Source organism: Diceros bicornis, chromosome 13 (assembly GCF_020826845.1).
Source record: "Diceros bicornis minor isolate mBicDic1 chromosome 13, mDicBic1.mat.cur, whole genome shotgun sequence".
Classification (NCBI taxonomy): Eukaryota; Metazoa; Chordata; class Mammalia; order Perissodactyla; family Rhinocerotidae; genus Diceros; species Diceros bicornis.
Window position 1 is genome coordinate 26,213,805 of NC_080752.1, and position 16,947 is coordinate 26,230,751.

A 16,947-nucleotide genomic window follows, 5' to 3' on the forward strand; every position below is an offset into this window, starting at 1 on the left:
GTTGTTGAACAAGACGTACTTCTGTTTATTGCTGATCGCCTGTTTCCCCCACTAGAGTACAAATTCTATGGAAGACTTTGCTCTTTTGGTTCACTGCTTGTGTCCCCAATGCCTAGGACAGCACCTAACACACAGCAGGCCTTCAACATATATTTGTTGGATGAATGAATGAATCGATGAGTAATAGGAATACCAGTAGAAAATAAATATAATGGGGGCAAAGACAATATTCAAAGAGGGAATGACTGAGAATTTGCCCATAATCGATGTAAGACATAATACTCAGCTTTAAGAATCACAGTCGGTTGCAAGCAGGATAAATAAAAATGTCATTGTAGTGAAACTGCACATGACTAAAAACAAACAGAATATCTTAAAAGTGGTCTTTCAATGTTAGAAAAGATAGAAAAGGCAGATTTCCTACAAAGAAGCAACAATCACCCTGAGAGCAATCTTTCTCAGCAGCACAATGGAAGCGAGAATACAAAAGGAATAACATCTTCCAAGTGCTGAGTGAAAACTCCTATCCCACCTCGAATTTTGCTAACTATTATTCAAGAGTAAAGGAAAAGTAACACAATGAGAGAGTTTGCCATCCACAGAAATTTCCTGAAAGCACCATTACAGGGTGTACTTTAGGAAGAAGGACATTGAACAGAGCAATGACCAACAAATAAGCAAACACAAAACTGCTAAGAATGTGGGAAGATCTAAATAAAGATTAAAGATCTAGAAATAAGCACAATAACAAATTTGGAGAATTAAAACACTGGGCAACAGCACATGGAAGACAGAAGGGGAGTGGGTTAGAGCTAAAGTTGTCTACAGCCCTTACAGTATTCAGGAGGGATACATGTTACAAATTTAAAAGTACACAATAGCATTGACTATAAACTTTTCAGAGGAGTTGAGGGGGAAAAGCGAAATATAAAGAAAATTTGATCAATCCAAAAGATGGCAGGAAAGGAGAAAAAAGAAGAAAAAGCAAGGGTACTCTAAAGCACAAAATAAGAGAGTAGAAATTCATCCAAATACCTAGCTACTACAATAAATGTAAAGAGAGTAAACTTGCCAGCTAAAGCATAGAGATTCTATGATTAGATTTAAAACAACAAATTCCTACTATACACTGTTTACAAGAGATATACCTGAAACATCATTACACAGATAGATTAAAAGTAAAGGAATGAAAGAAAATACTTGCTAAATCACATATCTGATAAGGCATATGTATCTATAACGGAATCATACAACCGAAGAGTAAAAAGACAAATAACCCAAATAAAAAATGCATAAAGGATTTGAATAGATATTTCTCCAGCAAAGATATACAAAAGGCCAATAAGCACAGGAAAAGATTCTCAACATCTTTATGCAGAAGAGAAATACAAACTAAAACCACTTGAGGGCTGGCCCTGTGGCTTAGCGGTTAAGTGTTCACGCTCCGCTACTGGCGGCCCAGGTTCAGATCCCGGGCGCGCAAAGACGCACCACTTCTCCGGCCATGCTGAGGCGGTGTCCCACATACAGCAACTAGAAGGATGTGCAACTATGACATACAACTATCTACTGGGGCTTTGGGGAGAAAAAGGGAAAAAAAAAGGAGGAGGATTAGCAATAGATGTTAGCTCAGAGCCGGTCTTCCTCAGCAAAAAGAGGAGGATTGGCATGGATGTTAGCTCAGGGCTGATCTTCCTCACAAAAAATAAATAAATAAATAAAACCACTTGAGATACCACTTCTCACCCACTAGGATGGCACAACCAAAGGACAGATAATAACAAGTGTTGACAAGGATGTGGAGAAATTGGAACCCTCACACATTCCTGTTGAGAATGTAAAATGGTGCAGCTGCTGTAGAAAACAATCTGGTAGTTCCTCAAACTATTAAACATAGAGTTACCATACGATCCAACAATTCCACTCCTGGGTATATCCCCGAAGAGAACTGAAACCTATGTCCACACAAAAACTTGAACACAAATGTTCATAGCAGCATTATTCACAATAGCCCAGAACTAGAAACAATCCAAATATCCATCAACTGATGAACGGATAAACAAAATGTGTTCTATCCACACCACAGAATGTTCCTCAGCCATAAAAAGGAACAGAGTTCCAACACACGATACAACATGGATAAACCTTGGAAACATTATGCTAAAGGAAAGAAGCCAGACACAAAAGGGCATATACTTTATGATTCCATTTACATGAAATGTCCAGAACAGGCAAATCCATAGGAACAGACAGTGGGTTAGTGATTGCTGGGGGTTAAGGGGAGGAGGGAATGGAGAGTAACTGCTAATCAGTACACAGTTTCTTTTTGGAATGATGAAATGTTCTAAAATTAAGGTTGTACAACTCTATATATACTAAATATACTAAATATACTAAATATACTAAAAACCATTGAATGATACACATTAAATGTATGATAGGTGAATTATATCACAATAAAGTTGTTTTAAATATATACATTTTTTAAAGGGATAGAAAAAGATATACTGAATATATAGTGAAAATATACTAAACAAAAGTAAGATTGATTCTAATCAGCCTAAATAAACTTTAAAGCAAAAAGTATCAGGAGGGATAAGTGGGTCATTATATAAAACTTACTAGAAAATCATAAAAAACTTGAACCAATATGCACCTAACAACCCAGCCTCAAACAATATGAAGCAAAATCTGGCCTTATAAGGAGAAAGAGACAAATCCACAGTCATAGTGAGAGATTTAAACACAATCTCAGACTTGATTGATCAAAGCAAACCAAAAATGAGTAATGATGTAAAAAATTTTAACAACAATTAACAAGAATCAACTAACAATCTAATGCGTATATTTAGAACCTTACACCCAGTGATTAGAGAAAAGATCTTCTTTTCAAGCATACATGGGCAGTTACAAAATCAGACCATATTAATCCAGACAACGGGTTTCAAGGACATGATATAGAAACAATACCATACAGATGCATGTACTCAGACCACAATGCAATTGAGTTAGAAATCACTAATAAGAAAAACAGCCTAATAACCTCCAGACTGCGTGTGGTAGGGAAAGTTAGAGCCCATGTGTAGAGACCTGAGCCCCTAGCTCTCCCCTCACCCTGGGGCCTATCACACTAGGACAGAGCAAGGCACAGGCCACCACTCAGTCAGGGAGCAACAGCAGAGTACAGTCTGCCTGCCCTTCTCTGACCCAGGGCTGCTGAGACCAGAGACCACGTTGGGGTGGGTGATGGAGGGAAGCCACACCTTTGGGCAGCTGCTCTGGGGAGGGCTGATCCTTCTCTGTCTCCTCCAGTCGCTCCTCTCGGGCTCTCTCCTTGCCATCTGAGCTCTCGTGCTTGTCCTCACCCTCCACTCTGTCCAGGGCAGTTGCCAGGGTCTAGGGAGGGCAGATTAGGGGAGCTGCAGGGCCTGGGTCCTCAACAGCATGGAGGGCGGAGAACGGGCACTGGGTTGGGAACGCACTCTCCTGGCTCCCATCGCTTGCTCCCAACCTGCTCCCCCAGACCCAGAGGCTTCAACTTGGAGCCAGGAGGCCTGGGTTCCAGCTGCCTGGGCAAGGCCTGAGAAGGCCCCCAGACCCAACCTCCACCCCACACCCAGCAGGGGCCCAGACACCAGCATCTTCCATACCGGGATTTCTGGAGGCTTCTTTGGCTTCTGCACCCCTGGCTCCTTTTCATCCATGTAGCCCAGCTGGCCTTCCATTTTGTCTGAAAGATCAAGGAAAGGAGGTGAGACTGGCGGGCTTGGGCGAGGAGGGGGAAAAGGCAGGCAGTGGCGTGCCAGAGAGGAGAGGTAGGGTCTGGCCTTCAGGAGGCTCCATCTGGGTCAGGAACCTCCAGAAGGACAGGACCCCACATGAGCCAGAGAGCCCAGGCCAGGGGCTGACAGGACAGGGGGGCTGCCCAGAGCGCAGCCTCCCATCTGGAAGCAGAAACATGAGGTGCGGGGAGGCCCGGACTGGGAGCCAGGACGTCTGGGTGTGGTCCTGGCTCTTAGGATGACCAACTGGCTGTGTGCTTCCTCCATGCTAAGTCAGTTCCTGACACACTGCAAAGTGCTGGTGACTCATGTGCTCTGAGTAGCCCCAGGAGGTGGGCACTATTCCATCCCACCTTGTGGACAAGAAAACAGGGCTCACGGGGGTAAATGACTTGCCCAAGGTCACTCAGGGCCAGGAAAGAAACCCAGGCGTGTCCACCTCCAGAGGGCACACTCATGCCTGGAAGCAGGACGTCCTCGGAGGCACCGAGCCTCTCAGGGCCTCACCTGTCACCTGGGAAGAGGTAGGTCTGCCCCAGACCTGAGAGGGTCAACTGAGAGAAGATGCTTTGTCCAAATAAACACATGGATCAAAGACAATGGGAGACAAACAACTCAATGAAAGATGGGCAAAGGATCTGAAAAGAAATTGTTCCAAAGAAGATACACAAATGGCCCAGAAGCACATGAAAAGATTCTCAACGTGGTCAGCCAGCAGGGAAATGCAAATAAAAACCACAATGAGACACCACTTCACACCCACTAGGATGGCTTTAACTAAAGAGTCAGATAGCAAGCGTTGGCGAGGATGTGGGAAAACTGGACCCCTCATTCACTGCTAGGGAGGATGTAAAATGGTGTAGTCCCTGTAAAAAAGAGTTGGGCAGCTCCTCAAAATATTACACCATCCGAACCAGCAATTCCATTCCTAGCTCATACCCAACAGAAACGAAAACATATGTCCACATAAAAACTTGAACACAAATGTTCAAAGCAGCATTATTCACAATAGCCAGGAAGAAGAAACAACCCAAAATCCATCAGCTGATGAACAGATAAACAAAATGTGGTGGATCCATACAATGGAATATTATCCAGCCATAAAAAGGAATGAAGCACTGACACACACTACAACATGGACGAACCCTGAAAACATTACACTGAGTGAAAGAAGCCAAACACAAAAGGACACATATTGTATGATTTCATTTACATGAAATGTCCAGAACAGGCAGATCCATAGAGACAGAAAGTAGATTAGTGGTTGGCAGGGGCTGGGGGCGGGGTGGGGGAGAAGGAATGGGGAGAAACACACTGCTATGTGTTTCTTTTTCGGGTGATGAAAATGTTCTGGAATTAGACAGAGGTGATGGTTGCACAACCCCGTGAATATATTAGAAACCACTGAAGAGTATGCTTTTAAAGACTGAATGTTGTGGTACGGGAATCACATCTCAAAGCTGTCATTAAAAAGAAAAACCCTCAGGAGAGCGACACTTCCGCAAGCAGAAGCTTCAGGGGGAAGGGAGGCCGTCCTTTGTGGGGTGTGCAGAGGACTCGGGGTCTCCTGGGGCCTTGCCATCTCCCAGGACCCAGGTGCCCTCCCCCACTTGTTGGAGCCCAGACCTGGCAGACCCAGCGGGGCGGGTGGGAGGTGGGCAGGGCTGGCGGGCACCGGCGTGGTAGGATCCGAGGAGATGACCTCGCCTGGCTTCTTGCCATCGGGCCCCTCAGGGATCAAGTCCGGGGTGCTGTACTTCCCGTTGACATGTTCAAACTCCTGGACCTGGGGCAAGTATGGGGGAAGGAGGGAGGTGGTTGCAGCTCAGGTCTATGGACCTCAGGGCAGCCTGAGGACTGGGGGTGTCCAGCTGGGGGCGGGTGCCACCTCCACCTGAGGCTGGCCAAGCCAGACGCACTTCTGACGGCAAACCCCCATGCCTGGCCCCACCCACACCCCAGTCTCCCTGTGTGTCCTCTGCCCTGTGACCTGCCATCCTGGCCTCCAGCCCCCCTACCCCCACCCAGAGAGGCAGTCCCTCTGGCCTGGCTCAGACCCTGGGTAGCTGTGTGACTGAGCCAGGCACTTGCCTTCTGACCAGTGACACCCCAGAGGCATGCCAGGGCTGCAGGCGGCCTCCAGGAAGGGCCTAGTAAAGGCTTACTCACCCACCTTCTTCCTAACTAGTGACATGACCCCGATGCGCGTGAGCACATGCTGCCTCGAGAGGCCCTCGCGGGGCACGCCGTCCGCGAAGGTCTCCGCGCCGTCAGCCCCCGGCTCACACAGGTGCCGCATGAAGAGGGACACATAGGCTCTGGGGTGGGGGGAACTGGGGCTCAGGGAATGGGGGGCCAGCAAAAACCCTCTGTGAGGGTTGGCAGGACCCCAGGGGACCTCCTGGCTGGAATCATCATCCATCACCTGCCTCCCAACCAAGCCTGCTGGGTCAGGCTCCTGGGGAAGGACAGAGGGGGCCTCCCCTGGCAGAGGACCGCTTAGGACAGCCCTCGCCCTGGATAACCCAGATGCTTCTCACTGCCCTTAACACCAGCTGGTCTGGCAGAGATGGCTGGTCAGCATTCCCACAAATCAGCCCTGCCCAGGCCTGGAGCCCAGCCACCCAAAGACCAGACGGTAGTGGATTCTCTAGACACCCTTGGCCTGGTGGGAGCAGAAATGCTGCCAGTTATACCGGCTCGCCCAGCCGAAGTCTGTCCACTCCAGGGTGGGCGGCCATACCCTGGGCCACCACCTCAGCCCCTTTACCTAAATTCCTTCTCGCTCTTCCCTCGAAGGTCCCGCACCAGCCAGTGGGAGTTGAAGGCATCCTGGGGGGGCATGCCCCAGCGCATGATGGCATTGAGAAAGGCCTTCCGCTGTCGGGCGTTGAACCCCAGCACCTGGATGGGGCAGGGGGCAGGGTCGGGGAGCAGAGAGCTCAGGGAGGGGAGAAGGGAAAGGGGAGGGGAGGAGGCAGGGAGGGGACTGGGAGAAGACAGGGCCGCCAGCTGGGGCAGGACCAGAGGGCGGAGCCCAGACCCAGGGGAGCCCCAGCCTCACCCCTACTTGGCGTTTGACCCTGGGCAAGCCCCCAGCCCTTGCCTCCCGCCCCTCCTCCATACCCCGGGGGGGGGGCAGCAGAGTGAGCTCTTTATTCTGAGAGGGGAGGAGATAAATCAGGAGAAGGGGAGCTGGGAAAGTAGGGGTGCAGGCGGGCCCCACCTCAATGTTGCCGCCGACACGGGCGAGAAGAGGTGGCAGTGGCTTGTCCCTGTCACTCTTCAGCTGCCTCCTGGATTGTCGCCGTCCACCTGGGGGGCAACCCCACCACAACCTCTCAGAGGGGCCTGGGGCGTCCTGACTCCCCCACCTCACCCACCAACTCACCCCAGGACAGTAGGACACTTCAGGATGACCTCTGAAGCCGCCCTTGAGCCTGTCCTGACACCCCTGGGGGGAACCCCAGGCTGGCCATCAGCTGCAGGACACACAGCCTTGGCCCCAGCCCAGGGTCACCAGTGCCGAGACTCACTCTGTCCTTCGGGCCTCTCCTCAAAGTCCTCGTCCTCATCCTCGGAGCCGATGGAATACTCAGACTGGTTGTCCGAGAGCTCGTCCTGCCATTCTGGGGACCCAGCAGAGCGGCGCAGGGTGAGCTGTGCAACCAGAAGCCCACCCCGAGGCCCCCACACCCAGGGCCACACCAAGCCCCCATATCCCAGCCCAACAATAACAGTGACAATGAAAATGGCCACTGTGTCCTTCCTGTGGGCTCACTTAATAATCCCAACAACCTTAGGTGATTTCCTAAGGTGTCACACCATTATCATCCACATTTTACAAATGGGGAAACTGAGGCTTGCCCAAGTCACACCACCAGCAGTGAAGTCACTAGACCTCTGCCCATCTTGTTCCCCCAAACACCCAACACCCCAAACCTGCCCCCAAACCCCCTTTCTCCAAGAAGCCCTTCCTACCGCGCCCCAGCTCAGGCCACTCAGACACAGCTCCTCCTCTCCCACCCCCGGGGGCTTCCTGCCACAGGGACGCCCTCTGCGACCTGCCAGAATCCTGCCCACCCAGGCCCTCCGCCTCGGGGCCTGCGCACCTCCCACGCCCGGACACGCACCCTGGTCCTCCTGGGAGGCATCGTTGTAGTTGACCTGCTTGCGTACGCGCTTGCCCTTGCCCAGGTTGCGCGCCAAGTCCTCCTGCTGCTGCTCGTAGTGGTGCCGGAGCAGCTTCTCCCAGTAGTCGGGGTCCACATTCTCCTCCTGCTTGATGATCTCTCGCTCTACCTCCTCCTGGGGACGCAGGCGCCAGGGGCCCAGTGAGGGCAGGGTCAGCGGGCAGGTGACCAGCAGACACAGGCACCAGGGGGCTCGGTGGGGCAGGGCCAGCAGGTGGGATCTCTGCCCCCTGGGCGGCCTCATGCTGCCTCCACCACACCTCAGCTTCTAGGGGCTCAAGGATGAACTGGAAAGCCTGCCTACTCCAGGAAGTCTTCCCTGATCACCCCAGCCCCAGCTGGTCTTCCTCTTCCTATCCCTGTCGGAGTCACGCACTCACTCATTCATTCACTCTGCAAGTACTTCCTGGCACTACACCAGGCACTGCGGCACAGAGCTGAATAAGCTCCACCTCTGCCCTCAGGAGGCTCCGGGTTTCAAAAGGAAAACTGGCACGTGGAAGGATAACTAGCACCATGGCCTGCGTGAAGGGCAGTGGGAGCTAAGGAGGAAGTGGAAGAGACCACCTGGGAGAGACCCAGGAGCTGGCCCTTCAAGGATAATGGAGTTTGCTGGGTGGAGAAGAGAAAAGGTGCAGCCGGTGGGAGCGCAGGCGTGTTCCAGAAGAGGGAGTGATCCTGGGGGGCCTGTTGTAGGCACGGAGTGGGAGGGGCACTGGGCAGGGCTGGGAGGGGCCTGAACGCCAGACCCCAGACAGGGGTCTACGCAGGGGGATGGCAAGGCCGTCTGCAGGTCCGCTGGGCAGCTGTGGGGAAGCTGGGCTGGAGCCAGGGACACCAAGGAGGCCGCGGCTCAGGATGTGCGCGAGGGCAGCGGCCGGGCCACGCAGCTGTTGCGCACTGCACGGTCTCCCGCCTGCCTATCGGGGCGGGGCCGCGGGCTTACCACGCCGTCCTCCTCGCGCACCACGTACTGCGCCACCTTGAAGGAGCTCAGGTACTCGTTCATGTTCTGCAGCTCCGTGTCGTCCGTGGCGTCCTGGTTCCGGTCCAGCAGCTTGGAGATGGCCGCATCGTCATAGTGGATCACACTGCTGTCTTCCACGTCCTTGTTGTCACCTGGAGGCAGACAGGGTGCAGAGTAGGGGGACAGACGGGGTGCCCAGGTCCGGCTGAGAGGCCCCCACTGGGACAGACACCCGACATTGATCTGTCCTCATCCCCGCCAGAGGCTACAGCGGAGGAGCGTGGTGACCAGAGAGTGGAACCTGCACTGTATCAGCCCCACTGCCCGCCCCCGGTCGTCCGCGGGCACCCAAGTGAGAGGCCGGAGGGGTGGCCAAGGGAACCCGACAAAACACACACCGGGTATAGCAGGGTGGGGAACCCCCTCCCCTCCAGGAGCACCGCCGGAGGCACACGAGGGGCTGGGGGCTGGGCTGGGTTGGCCCCTACCTGGCGGGGTGCTGCCATGCTTTTTCTTCGCGCTGGCAGCCAGGGCTCCCCCTTTGGAGGACTGGACGTCAGGGATGGGTGTGACAGGCCTCTGGCCCTGAGACATCATGCCTGTAGGGCAGAGGTGGAGGGGCTGCAGGGCTGCAGCCAGAGACACTCCCTGGGGTCCTCCCCACCCTGGCCAGGAGACAGGGTGTGGGGGCAGAGAGACAGGCTGTGCCTGTGCAGCTCGGGCCCTGGGATGAGTGTGTCTTGAGCAGCCCCCACCCCGTGCTCCGGCAGCCCTGATGCTCACCCTCCACGTCGTCCTTAAAGAGCTCCTCTGTGCCAAACTTGAGGATGTCGTCCAGCTCCTGCTTGGTCATGGAGCCCGACTTGGAGCCGAGGCCAGGCCGCACCACCAGGTGGGTGAGCATCATCTTGCGCTTGGCCACCTGCGTGATGCGCTCCTCCACCGAGGCCCGCGTCACAAAGCGGTAGATCATCACCTTCTTGTTCTGCCCGATGCGGTGGGCGCGGCTGAAGGCCTGGGGGCAACCTGCAGCTCAGCACCCGGGGCTCAACTGAGGGTTGGGGCAGTGCCGGGCACCATAGGGCGGTGCACATGTGCTCATGAGCATGTTCTGCATGGAACTAGCTACGTGACTGTGTGTGGAGATGTGTGTGCACCGGGTATTGTATGTACCGGGGTAGCTGTGTGTGTACCGGGGTAGCTGGGATCGCTTCCTGACTGTGTAGTCTCATGTGGGCCTGGGTGCCTGTGCAGGTAGAACTAGGCATGACTGCAGGTGTGCAGGGGTGTGTGCAAGGGGCAGGCTGCCAGTGTGCTGGATGTAATGAAACTGCACAGGGGCTCAGATGGTGGTCATGGGGCGGCGGGGGCTGCACCTCGCTGGGAGTGAGCTGCTAATGGGACTGCAAGACCACGTGTGGCGACACACAGCCACCTTGCGAAGGCGGCAAGGCCGAGAAGCTGCCCAGTGTGATATGAGGACGTGTCTGAGGCTCTGTGCATCAGGTCCCTGCGTAACGTGACCCTGATGTGATTATATCTGTGCAGGTGACTGTGCACAGGTGTACACACCTGTGCATGAGACATGAGTTTGTCTGTGTGCCCCTAAGAGTGTAAGTGTTCAACGTGTGTGTGTGTCCCTGCCCCAGGTGGAGTGGCCAGGGGACTTTGGAGTGTGTCTCTGCTCCCAGAGCCCCTAGCGCCCCCAACCCTCCCACCCGTTCCTCACCCTCCTCTGTCTCTTCCTCTCCCCAGCCTGCGACAGGCCTTCTCCACCCACTCTATTCTCGTCCTCTCTCTCCCTGGCCTCTCTGGGTTCCAGGACTCCTTCGTCCTGCCTCCCTCCATGGCCTTGGTCCTGAGGGTGATGGGACGGACCGCAGTCCCCTGCCCTCTCTGGGCCTGTTTCCTCCTTTGTACAGTGGGGAGCTGGAGGAGCGGGGCAGAGCCTCCACTCACCTCCCAGGCCCCTCTTGTGGCTGAGACCCCATGGGGCTGGCCCAGGGGGAGATGAAGCCCTGAGACACACAGCCTGGAGGATAGGGGGAGGGAAAGGCCACAGAACCAGGGGCAGTAAGGGGTCTGCTGAGAGAGTTCCAGTGTCAGGACCACAGACCTGGATGTCATTGTGTGGATTCCAGTCCGAGTCGTAGATGATGACCGTGTCTGCCGTGGCCAGATTGATGCCCAGGCCACCCGCCCGGGTGGAGAGGAGGAAGCAGAACTGCTGGGCCCCAGGGGCTGAGGAAGAGAGTACCAGGCCGGATGAGTGAGGGGCACACCCAGAGAGGTACGGGTGGGGCCAGGTGGAAGGCAGACAGGAAGGCAGGAGGGGAGACCAGAGGGAAGGGGGGCGGGAAGTGTGGCTCCATCGCAGACAACCACAGCCACACCTGTCCTCAGGGAAGCCGGAGGAGGCCTGGGGCCCAGGGTTGGAACAGAGCAGCCCACATGAGCCCCACTTAGCCGCCAGCTGTGCTCTGAACCCTGACCCAACAGGAGGGAGCCAGAATGAGAAAGGCGGCCATTTTCAAAGCCCAGAGGGGCAAAGACCACACTGCAAACAGCCAGCAAATGTGGGCAGAGCCCCTAATGAGGGTCAGCCCCCTGGAGAGCTCGGTCCTTCATGCCCTCCCGGCTTCCCCCAGCCCATGATGCTGTCACGGAGGCCAGGGAACGCTCAGGGTCACAGCTCCAGGGCCCAGGCTGCCCCGCCCCACATAATCCCAACTGGTTCTCACGCCCGTGGGGCCCTTCGGTAAGTGACCCGGGACTGACCCAGCCCCCACTAGAGCTACAAACAGGTCCCCAATCTGCCTGATGCTTCAGCCACTCCCGCTTCTGTGTGTGGCTGGGGCCCTCTCCGACCCTGAAACTCTGCATTCGCTTCACGTCTGACATGAGTGGGTGACAGGAATTGCTGTTCTGGGTGTTTGGGCAGCGGGCCCCCAGCCTTGCTCCGAGGGTGGAAGCTGGGAAACAGCCACGAGCCCAGAGAAGCAGAGCTCGTGGCTACTTGCTGCAACCCTGCCACTGAAGGGGCACTGGCTCAGCCAACCACTTCTCTGCTCCAGATGCTTCCTTCACTGCCAAGGGGAGAGAGCTCCTGCCTCTCCCTGCTCACCTCTCCTTCCCAGGCCAGGAAGAGAGCAGACGGGTGAGTCTGGGCGACTTTGGGCGTGTGTGGCCCTGCCCTTCGTCTCTCTGTCCTCTAGGAAGCCGCCCACAGGGAGCACGTGGTGGGCTCTGTCCAGCACGGCTTGTAACTAACTGGCAGTTTGTCTGCTGTCAGTACCCACAGGTGCCAGCCAGACCCTCAGCACCAGCTTCACATAGTAACAAAGGTGATATTCTCCTCCCCCTGCCTTTCTCCTTGTCTGTTTCTCAGTTCCAAACAGGTGTTATCTGCTGGGCCCCTTAGCACACCAGCAGGCCCCCAGAGGTTCCATGGAATGAATTCCTCTTAGCATTTAAAAGTAAGGGGCAGGGGCCGGCCCTGTGGCTTAGCGGTTAAGTGCGCGCACTCCACTGCTGGCGGCCCGGGTTCGGATCCCGGGCGCACACCGACGCACCGCTTCTCCGGCCATGCTAAGGCCGCGTCCCACGTACAGCAACTAGAAGGATGTGCAACTATGACATACAACTATCTACTGGGGCTTTGGGGGAAAAAATAAATAAATAAAATTTAAAAAAAAATAATAAATAAATAAAAGTAAGGGGCAGCCGTTACGACCTACAGACTTGTCTGCTTTCATGGGGTCCCCATCAAGAACCCCTGGGTGAGGTGGGGGTACCGTTGAATCTGTCGATCGCCTCTTGCCGGAGGCCCCCGGTGATGCCGCCGTCAATCCGCTCATACTTGTAGCCCTCATACTCCAGGAAATCCTCCAGAAGGTCCAGCATCTTGGTCATCTGCAGAGGACATGGGATGCCTGAGGGGCTGCTGTAGAGCAGGGGGCCCCACAACAACTGGGGGAGGACTGAGCAGCCTGCTGAGTGGGGAGACAGCTGGGCCCCAGGCAGACCTGACGCGGGCTTCCTGGAGAAGAACACAGCCTCCAACCTCAACTCCCGGAGTCACTCCATCCCCCACACTAGCCCTCCAGCCATCCGCCTAAGACACAACTCTGAGCACAAGCCTCCCCGCTGTCCCCTCGCAGAATAAAGGCCCAGCTCCTCACCCCGGCACTTCAGGCTCACAGGCCTTGGTGCCCAGTCCATCGGGGCTTCACTTCCCAGTGCTCCCTTCATGCCCCCAGCCATCCCAAATTCCTGGAATGCCCACCCCATTACTGCCCAGGGAACTCAGCACCTCCTCTGTGATGTCTTCCCTGATCTCATTCCTCCCTGCGAGAAGAAAAAGGCAGTCGTCCTGAGCATCCCTAACCCTGCATTTCCCTTCATTCTTGAGAGAGAATTTAGCTGGATATAAAACTATCAGTAGCGTTTTCCCCGCCGTGTATTGAAGACTTTGTGATCATCTCCTGCCACCTGTTGTTGCTGATGAGACGTCTGAGAACAGTCTGTCTGATTGTCATTTCTTTGTCGCTACCAGGTCTGAGGTGCTGCGGTTTCCCTCTGATGTGTCTACCAAGGGCTTCGTTTATTTCTGCTTATATTCCTCTTACTTGGTACTCAGAGTGCACTTCAGATCTGAGACGTCACGTCTTTCCCAGGTCTGCAAACTCTCGCTGAATCCAGCTGCTTCACCAGTTTCTCTGTGTCTTCTTCTGCAAGTCCTGTTAGATGACAGCTGGAGCCTCTTGAGGTGTCCTCCACGCCCTTTCTCATTTCTATTTTTGTCTCTCTAGGCTGCGCTCTGGGGGAATTCCTCAGCGCCAGGTTCCCATTCCTCAGTGTTTTCTTCACCAGTGTCAAGAGTTTATCCAATCTGTTGAAATGTTTTATTTCAGTTCCGTGCAGATCGTTTTCCTATCCAATTATTCTTGTTTCATTTCTTCCTGCTTGTGTTTGTTTTCTTCTTGATTTATAGGTACTACTACTCCATTATTTTTGAGGATCCTAAACACGTTTATTTCATCTCTTTCCTAGGCTCTTCTATTATTCTTTTCATTTGGATTTCACGCACTGTTTTGTGGAATATCTTATTCTGTTTTGTCCTGAGTTCTGGGATTCGGGTTTGTGGGCTCACCTGGGATGGGAGGGGTCTGGCTCTGTCACTTTCCTCTGTGCACATTCCTAGGAGCTGTGCAGCTCCCTCTACTTGGTCCCTCGAGGCTACAGCCCAGAGTCATGTGTTGTGTTGGCAGGGGTATTGAAGGGACTGTGGATCCAGTCTCAGGCCAGCCCACAGCCACAGGCTTGTCAGCTTCCCCCACATCCCTCGGCCTGCTGCAGGCCCAGGGTGGGATCAGGGGCCGCAGGTGGCAGCAGCTGTTTCCTTCCAGTTGACCTTTGTACACAGAGGAGCCACATCCTAGTCTCTGGCTTTGAGAATGGGCCTGGCTTCGTTCCACCATAAGGGAGCATTTTTAGCACCAGGACCCTACAAGGCCATCACTATGACCGCTGCCACAGAGCTGACCCCATGCTCAGATAACTGTCTCTTTACTTGTCTCCCACACTAGACTATGAGTGTCTTGAGGACAGGGACTGGCCCCCCGTGCCTAGTACAGAGCCTGACACATGAGATGCAAACAAAAGGATGAAGGAGTGGCGAGTGCTCAGATGGACGAACCTCCCAGGCTGGACAGCCCTACCTCTGACCACCCGAAAAGCAATGCTGCAAGTGCGACTTCAGGATCAAGCTAGAGAGGGAGCTTCTTAGAGCTGTCCCCTCAATGGGGTCCTCCTGAACCAAGCCCAGGCCCACCTTCATGAGAAGCCAGGCTGCAGGGGTGAGGGGGGCGGCTAACGTACCAGCCTGGATGCTAGGGCAGGCTCTACCCTGCTTCAGAAGGAGCAGGCCGAGGGGCAGGTCGGGGGGAGATGCTAGTCTTGACAGCCAACATGCCCTGCACTTGACACCCAGCCCGCTTTCCTTGGCTGCATCATGCCAGGGCACAGAGGCATGACCCTTGACACGCAACCCATGGGAACAGCATCAGGCCCTGAGGGAGTGTCAGCAGGCTGTGCCCTCCGGTGGCAGGGGCAGACACCCTCTGCGGGGTGTGGTGCTGAGGCCGGGGTAGGCAGGGAGGCCAGCCGGCCAGCCACCGGGGGCAGCTCACCTGGGAGAAGATGAGCACACGGTGGCCCTCGTCCCGCAGTTTCCTGAGCATCTTCTGCAGCAGCATCAGCTTCCCTGAAGACCTGACCAGAGAGCTACCATCATAGGAGCCGTTGGGCAAGACAGGGGCCTCCTGGGGACACAGCAGAAGGTGAGGCATTGGGGGCTGCCCTCTGCTCTCTGGCTCTGCACCAAAGAGGCCCCCAGGGATGGACAAGCGCCAACAAGGGCTGAGCACCAAACCCCAGCCCAGGTCAGGCGAGGCTCAGCAGGGCTGGCCGGCCTGCGGGTCACGTGTGCCCACTCTCAGCACCATGCTCCCAGGCAGGGCTCAGACCTGGCAGCCCTGCCCTTCCGCTCCTGCTGCTGGCACTCTGCCAAGACCAGATACATCAATGAACACACAGACAACAGAGAGTCTTAAGCTAAGCCAGCCTTCCCAGCAGGAGTTTGGCCTGGTCTCTGTAGTCACCATGGGGCACACCCAGGCGAGGCCAGCCCTGAACCCCGGCTGGGCAGAACGTCAATCAGCAGGCCTCTGCCACGCCAGCCGTGAGAGCGATCTGGGTCTGCCTCGAGTCTGGATCACCCACAGCACGGCCTCCCACGCCTAACTCTGCACTGGTCTTTTTGTTTGGGGGTGGTGTGGTAAACTGTGGAGGGTTTACTTTAGGACCAGAACAGCAGCGACGGCAATGACGATGGCTAACGTTTCCTGAGAACTGACGTGCCAGGCTCTCTGTGAGGGCACTGTATGTGCACTTTCTCGTCTAGTTCTCACCCTTCTAGGTAGATGCTATATTATCCCCATTTTACAGAGGAAAAAACTGAGGCTCAGAGGGGACCATTAACTCTCCTGAGACCACAGGGCTGGAGCTGGTGTCTGACCCAGGATCCAGTCTCTCACCCAGGGCCGCACATCAGAATCACCTGGGCACCCCAACCCGGCCTTCTGGACTGCCTTGGTGACAGTGCAGCCAGGTCAGCCCTTGGAATCCTGGCCTGGGGGGACCCTTGGGGGTGACCCGATGCCCCCCATTACTTTATGGGTCACAAGAAAGAGCCAAGGGAAGGAGATGGCCTGTCCAAGCAATGGATGGAGGCAGGTTTTCAGAAACTTCTGTCATGATGGGGACCCACGTCACCTCCACCAGGTCCTCCTACCCAGGGAGGACTCGGGGCTGAGGGCCTAAGCACCCACCACAGCAGCCAGGGCCACCACGGCAGCCATGGACACTTAGCATGATGCTCCACGGGGAACCTTTCATGGCAGCCATCAGCACCTACCTAGGTGATTTCAGGCACTTAGGATGGCAAACACAGGCACCCACCACAGTGCCACGGGGAACCTTCCACAGCAGCCACAGGGTGCCTCCCACAGAAGGCACAGGTACCTACCACAGCAGCCACAGGGAAGAGGTAAGGGTGGTTGCAACACTTCTTCAGGTCCATCATGATGTTGAGCAGCGACACCTGGTTCCCGCCCCCCTTGGAGTTCAGCGCCTCGAAGTTCCGCGTGAGGATGAACTTGTAGTACTTCCTGCAACGGGGCGCCGAGGAAAGGTGGGCTGGATACACGTGGGCCACACCAGCCTCCGAGAGGGCGCTCTCTGCTCTGCAGGGAGGCTGGGGGCTGGTAGCCAAGCACCCATTTACAGAGAGACAAGGGGAGCCCAAGCGGTGACGCTGCAGGCCTGGAGTTGCCCAGCAAGTTCCTGGGGGGCATTGTGAGAATTAAGGCAGCCCCAGACCCTGGGCACTGAAATCAGAGAAGAGGCCCCAAGAAGGAAGCGTGTGCAAAAGGTGAGTCAAGGC

The 16,947-nt window shown here is 55.1% G+C and overlaps 1 protein-coding gene across 1 annotated transcript in view; it reads right to left on the reverse strand.

Moving 5' to 3' along the window:
• The window catches only part of CHD5 (chromodomain helicase DNA binding protein 5), a 60,752-nt gene that overhangs the window by 7,020 nt on the left and 36,785 nt on the right, over window positions 1-16,947 (reverse strand). The window contains exons 19-33 of the mRNA XM_058552758.1: window positions 16,531-16,672; window positions 15,134-15,265; window positions 12,737-12,854; window positions 11,059-11,183; window positions 9,726-9,957; window positions 9,431-9,541; window positions 8,922-9,094; window positions 7,916-8,090; window positions 7,319-7,411; window positions 7,009-7,097; window positions 6,553-6,686; window positions 5,956-6,100; window positions 5,409-5,568; window positions 3,651-3,730; window positions 3,264-3,396 (exon numbers count right to left, since the gene is read on the reverse strand). Of these exons, the coding sequence (XP_058408741.1) occupies window positions 3,264-3,396; window positions 3,651-3,730; window positions 5,409-5,568; window positions 5,956-6,100; window positions 6,553-6,686; window positions 7,009-7,097; window positions 7,319-7,411; window positions 7,916-8,090; window positions 8,922-9,094; window positions 9,431-9,541; window positions 9,726-9,957; window positions 11,059-11,183; window positions 12,737-12,854; window positions 15,134-15,265; window positions 16,531-16,672 (2,042 nt within the window). The remainder of the gene's footprint in view (window positions 1-3,263; window positions 3,397-3,650; window positions 3,731-5,408; window positions 5,569-5,955; window positions 6,101-6,552; window positions 6,687-7,008; window positions 7,098-7,318; window positions 7,412-7,915; window positions 8,091-8,921; window positions 9,095-9,430; window positions 9,542-9,725; window positions 9,958-11,058; window positions 11,184-12,736; window positions 12,855-15,133; window positions 15,266-16,530; window positions 16,673-16,947) is intronic.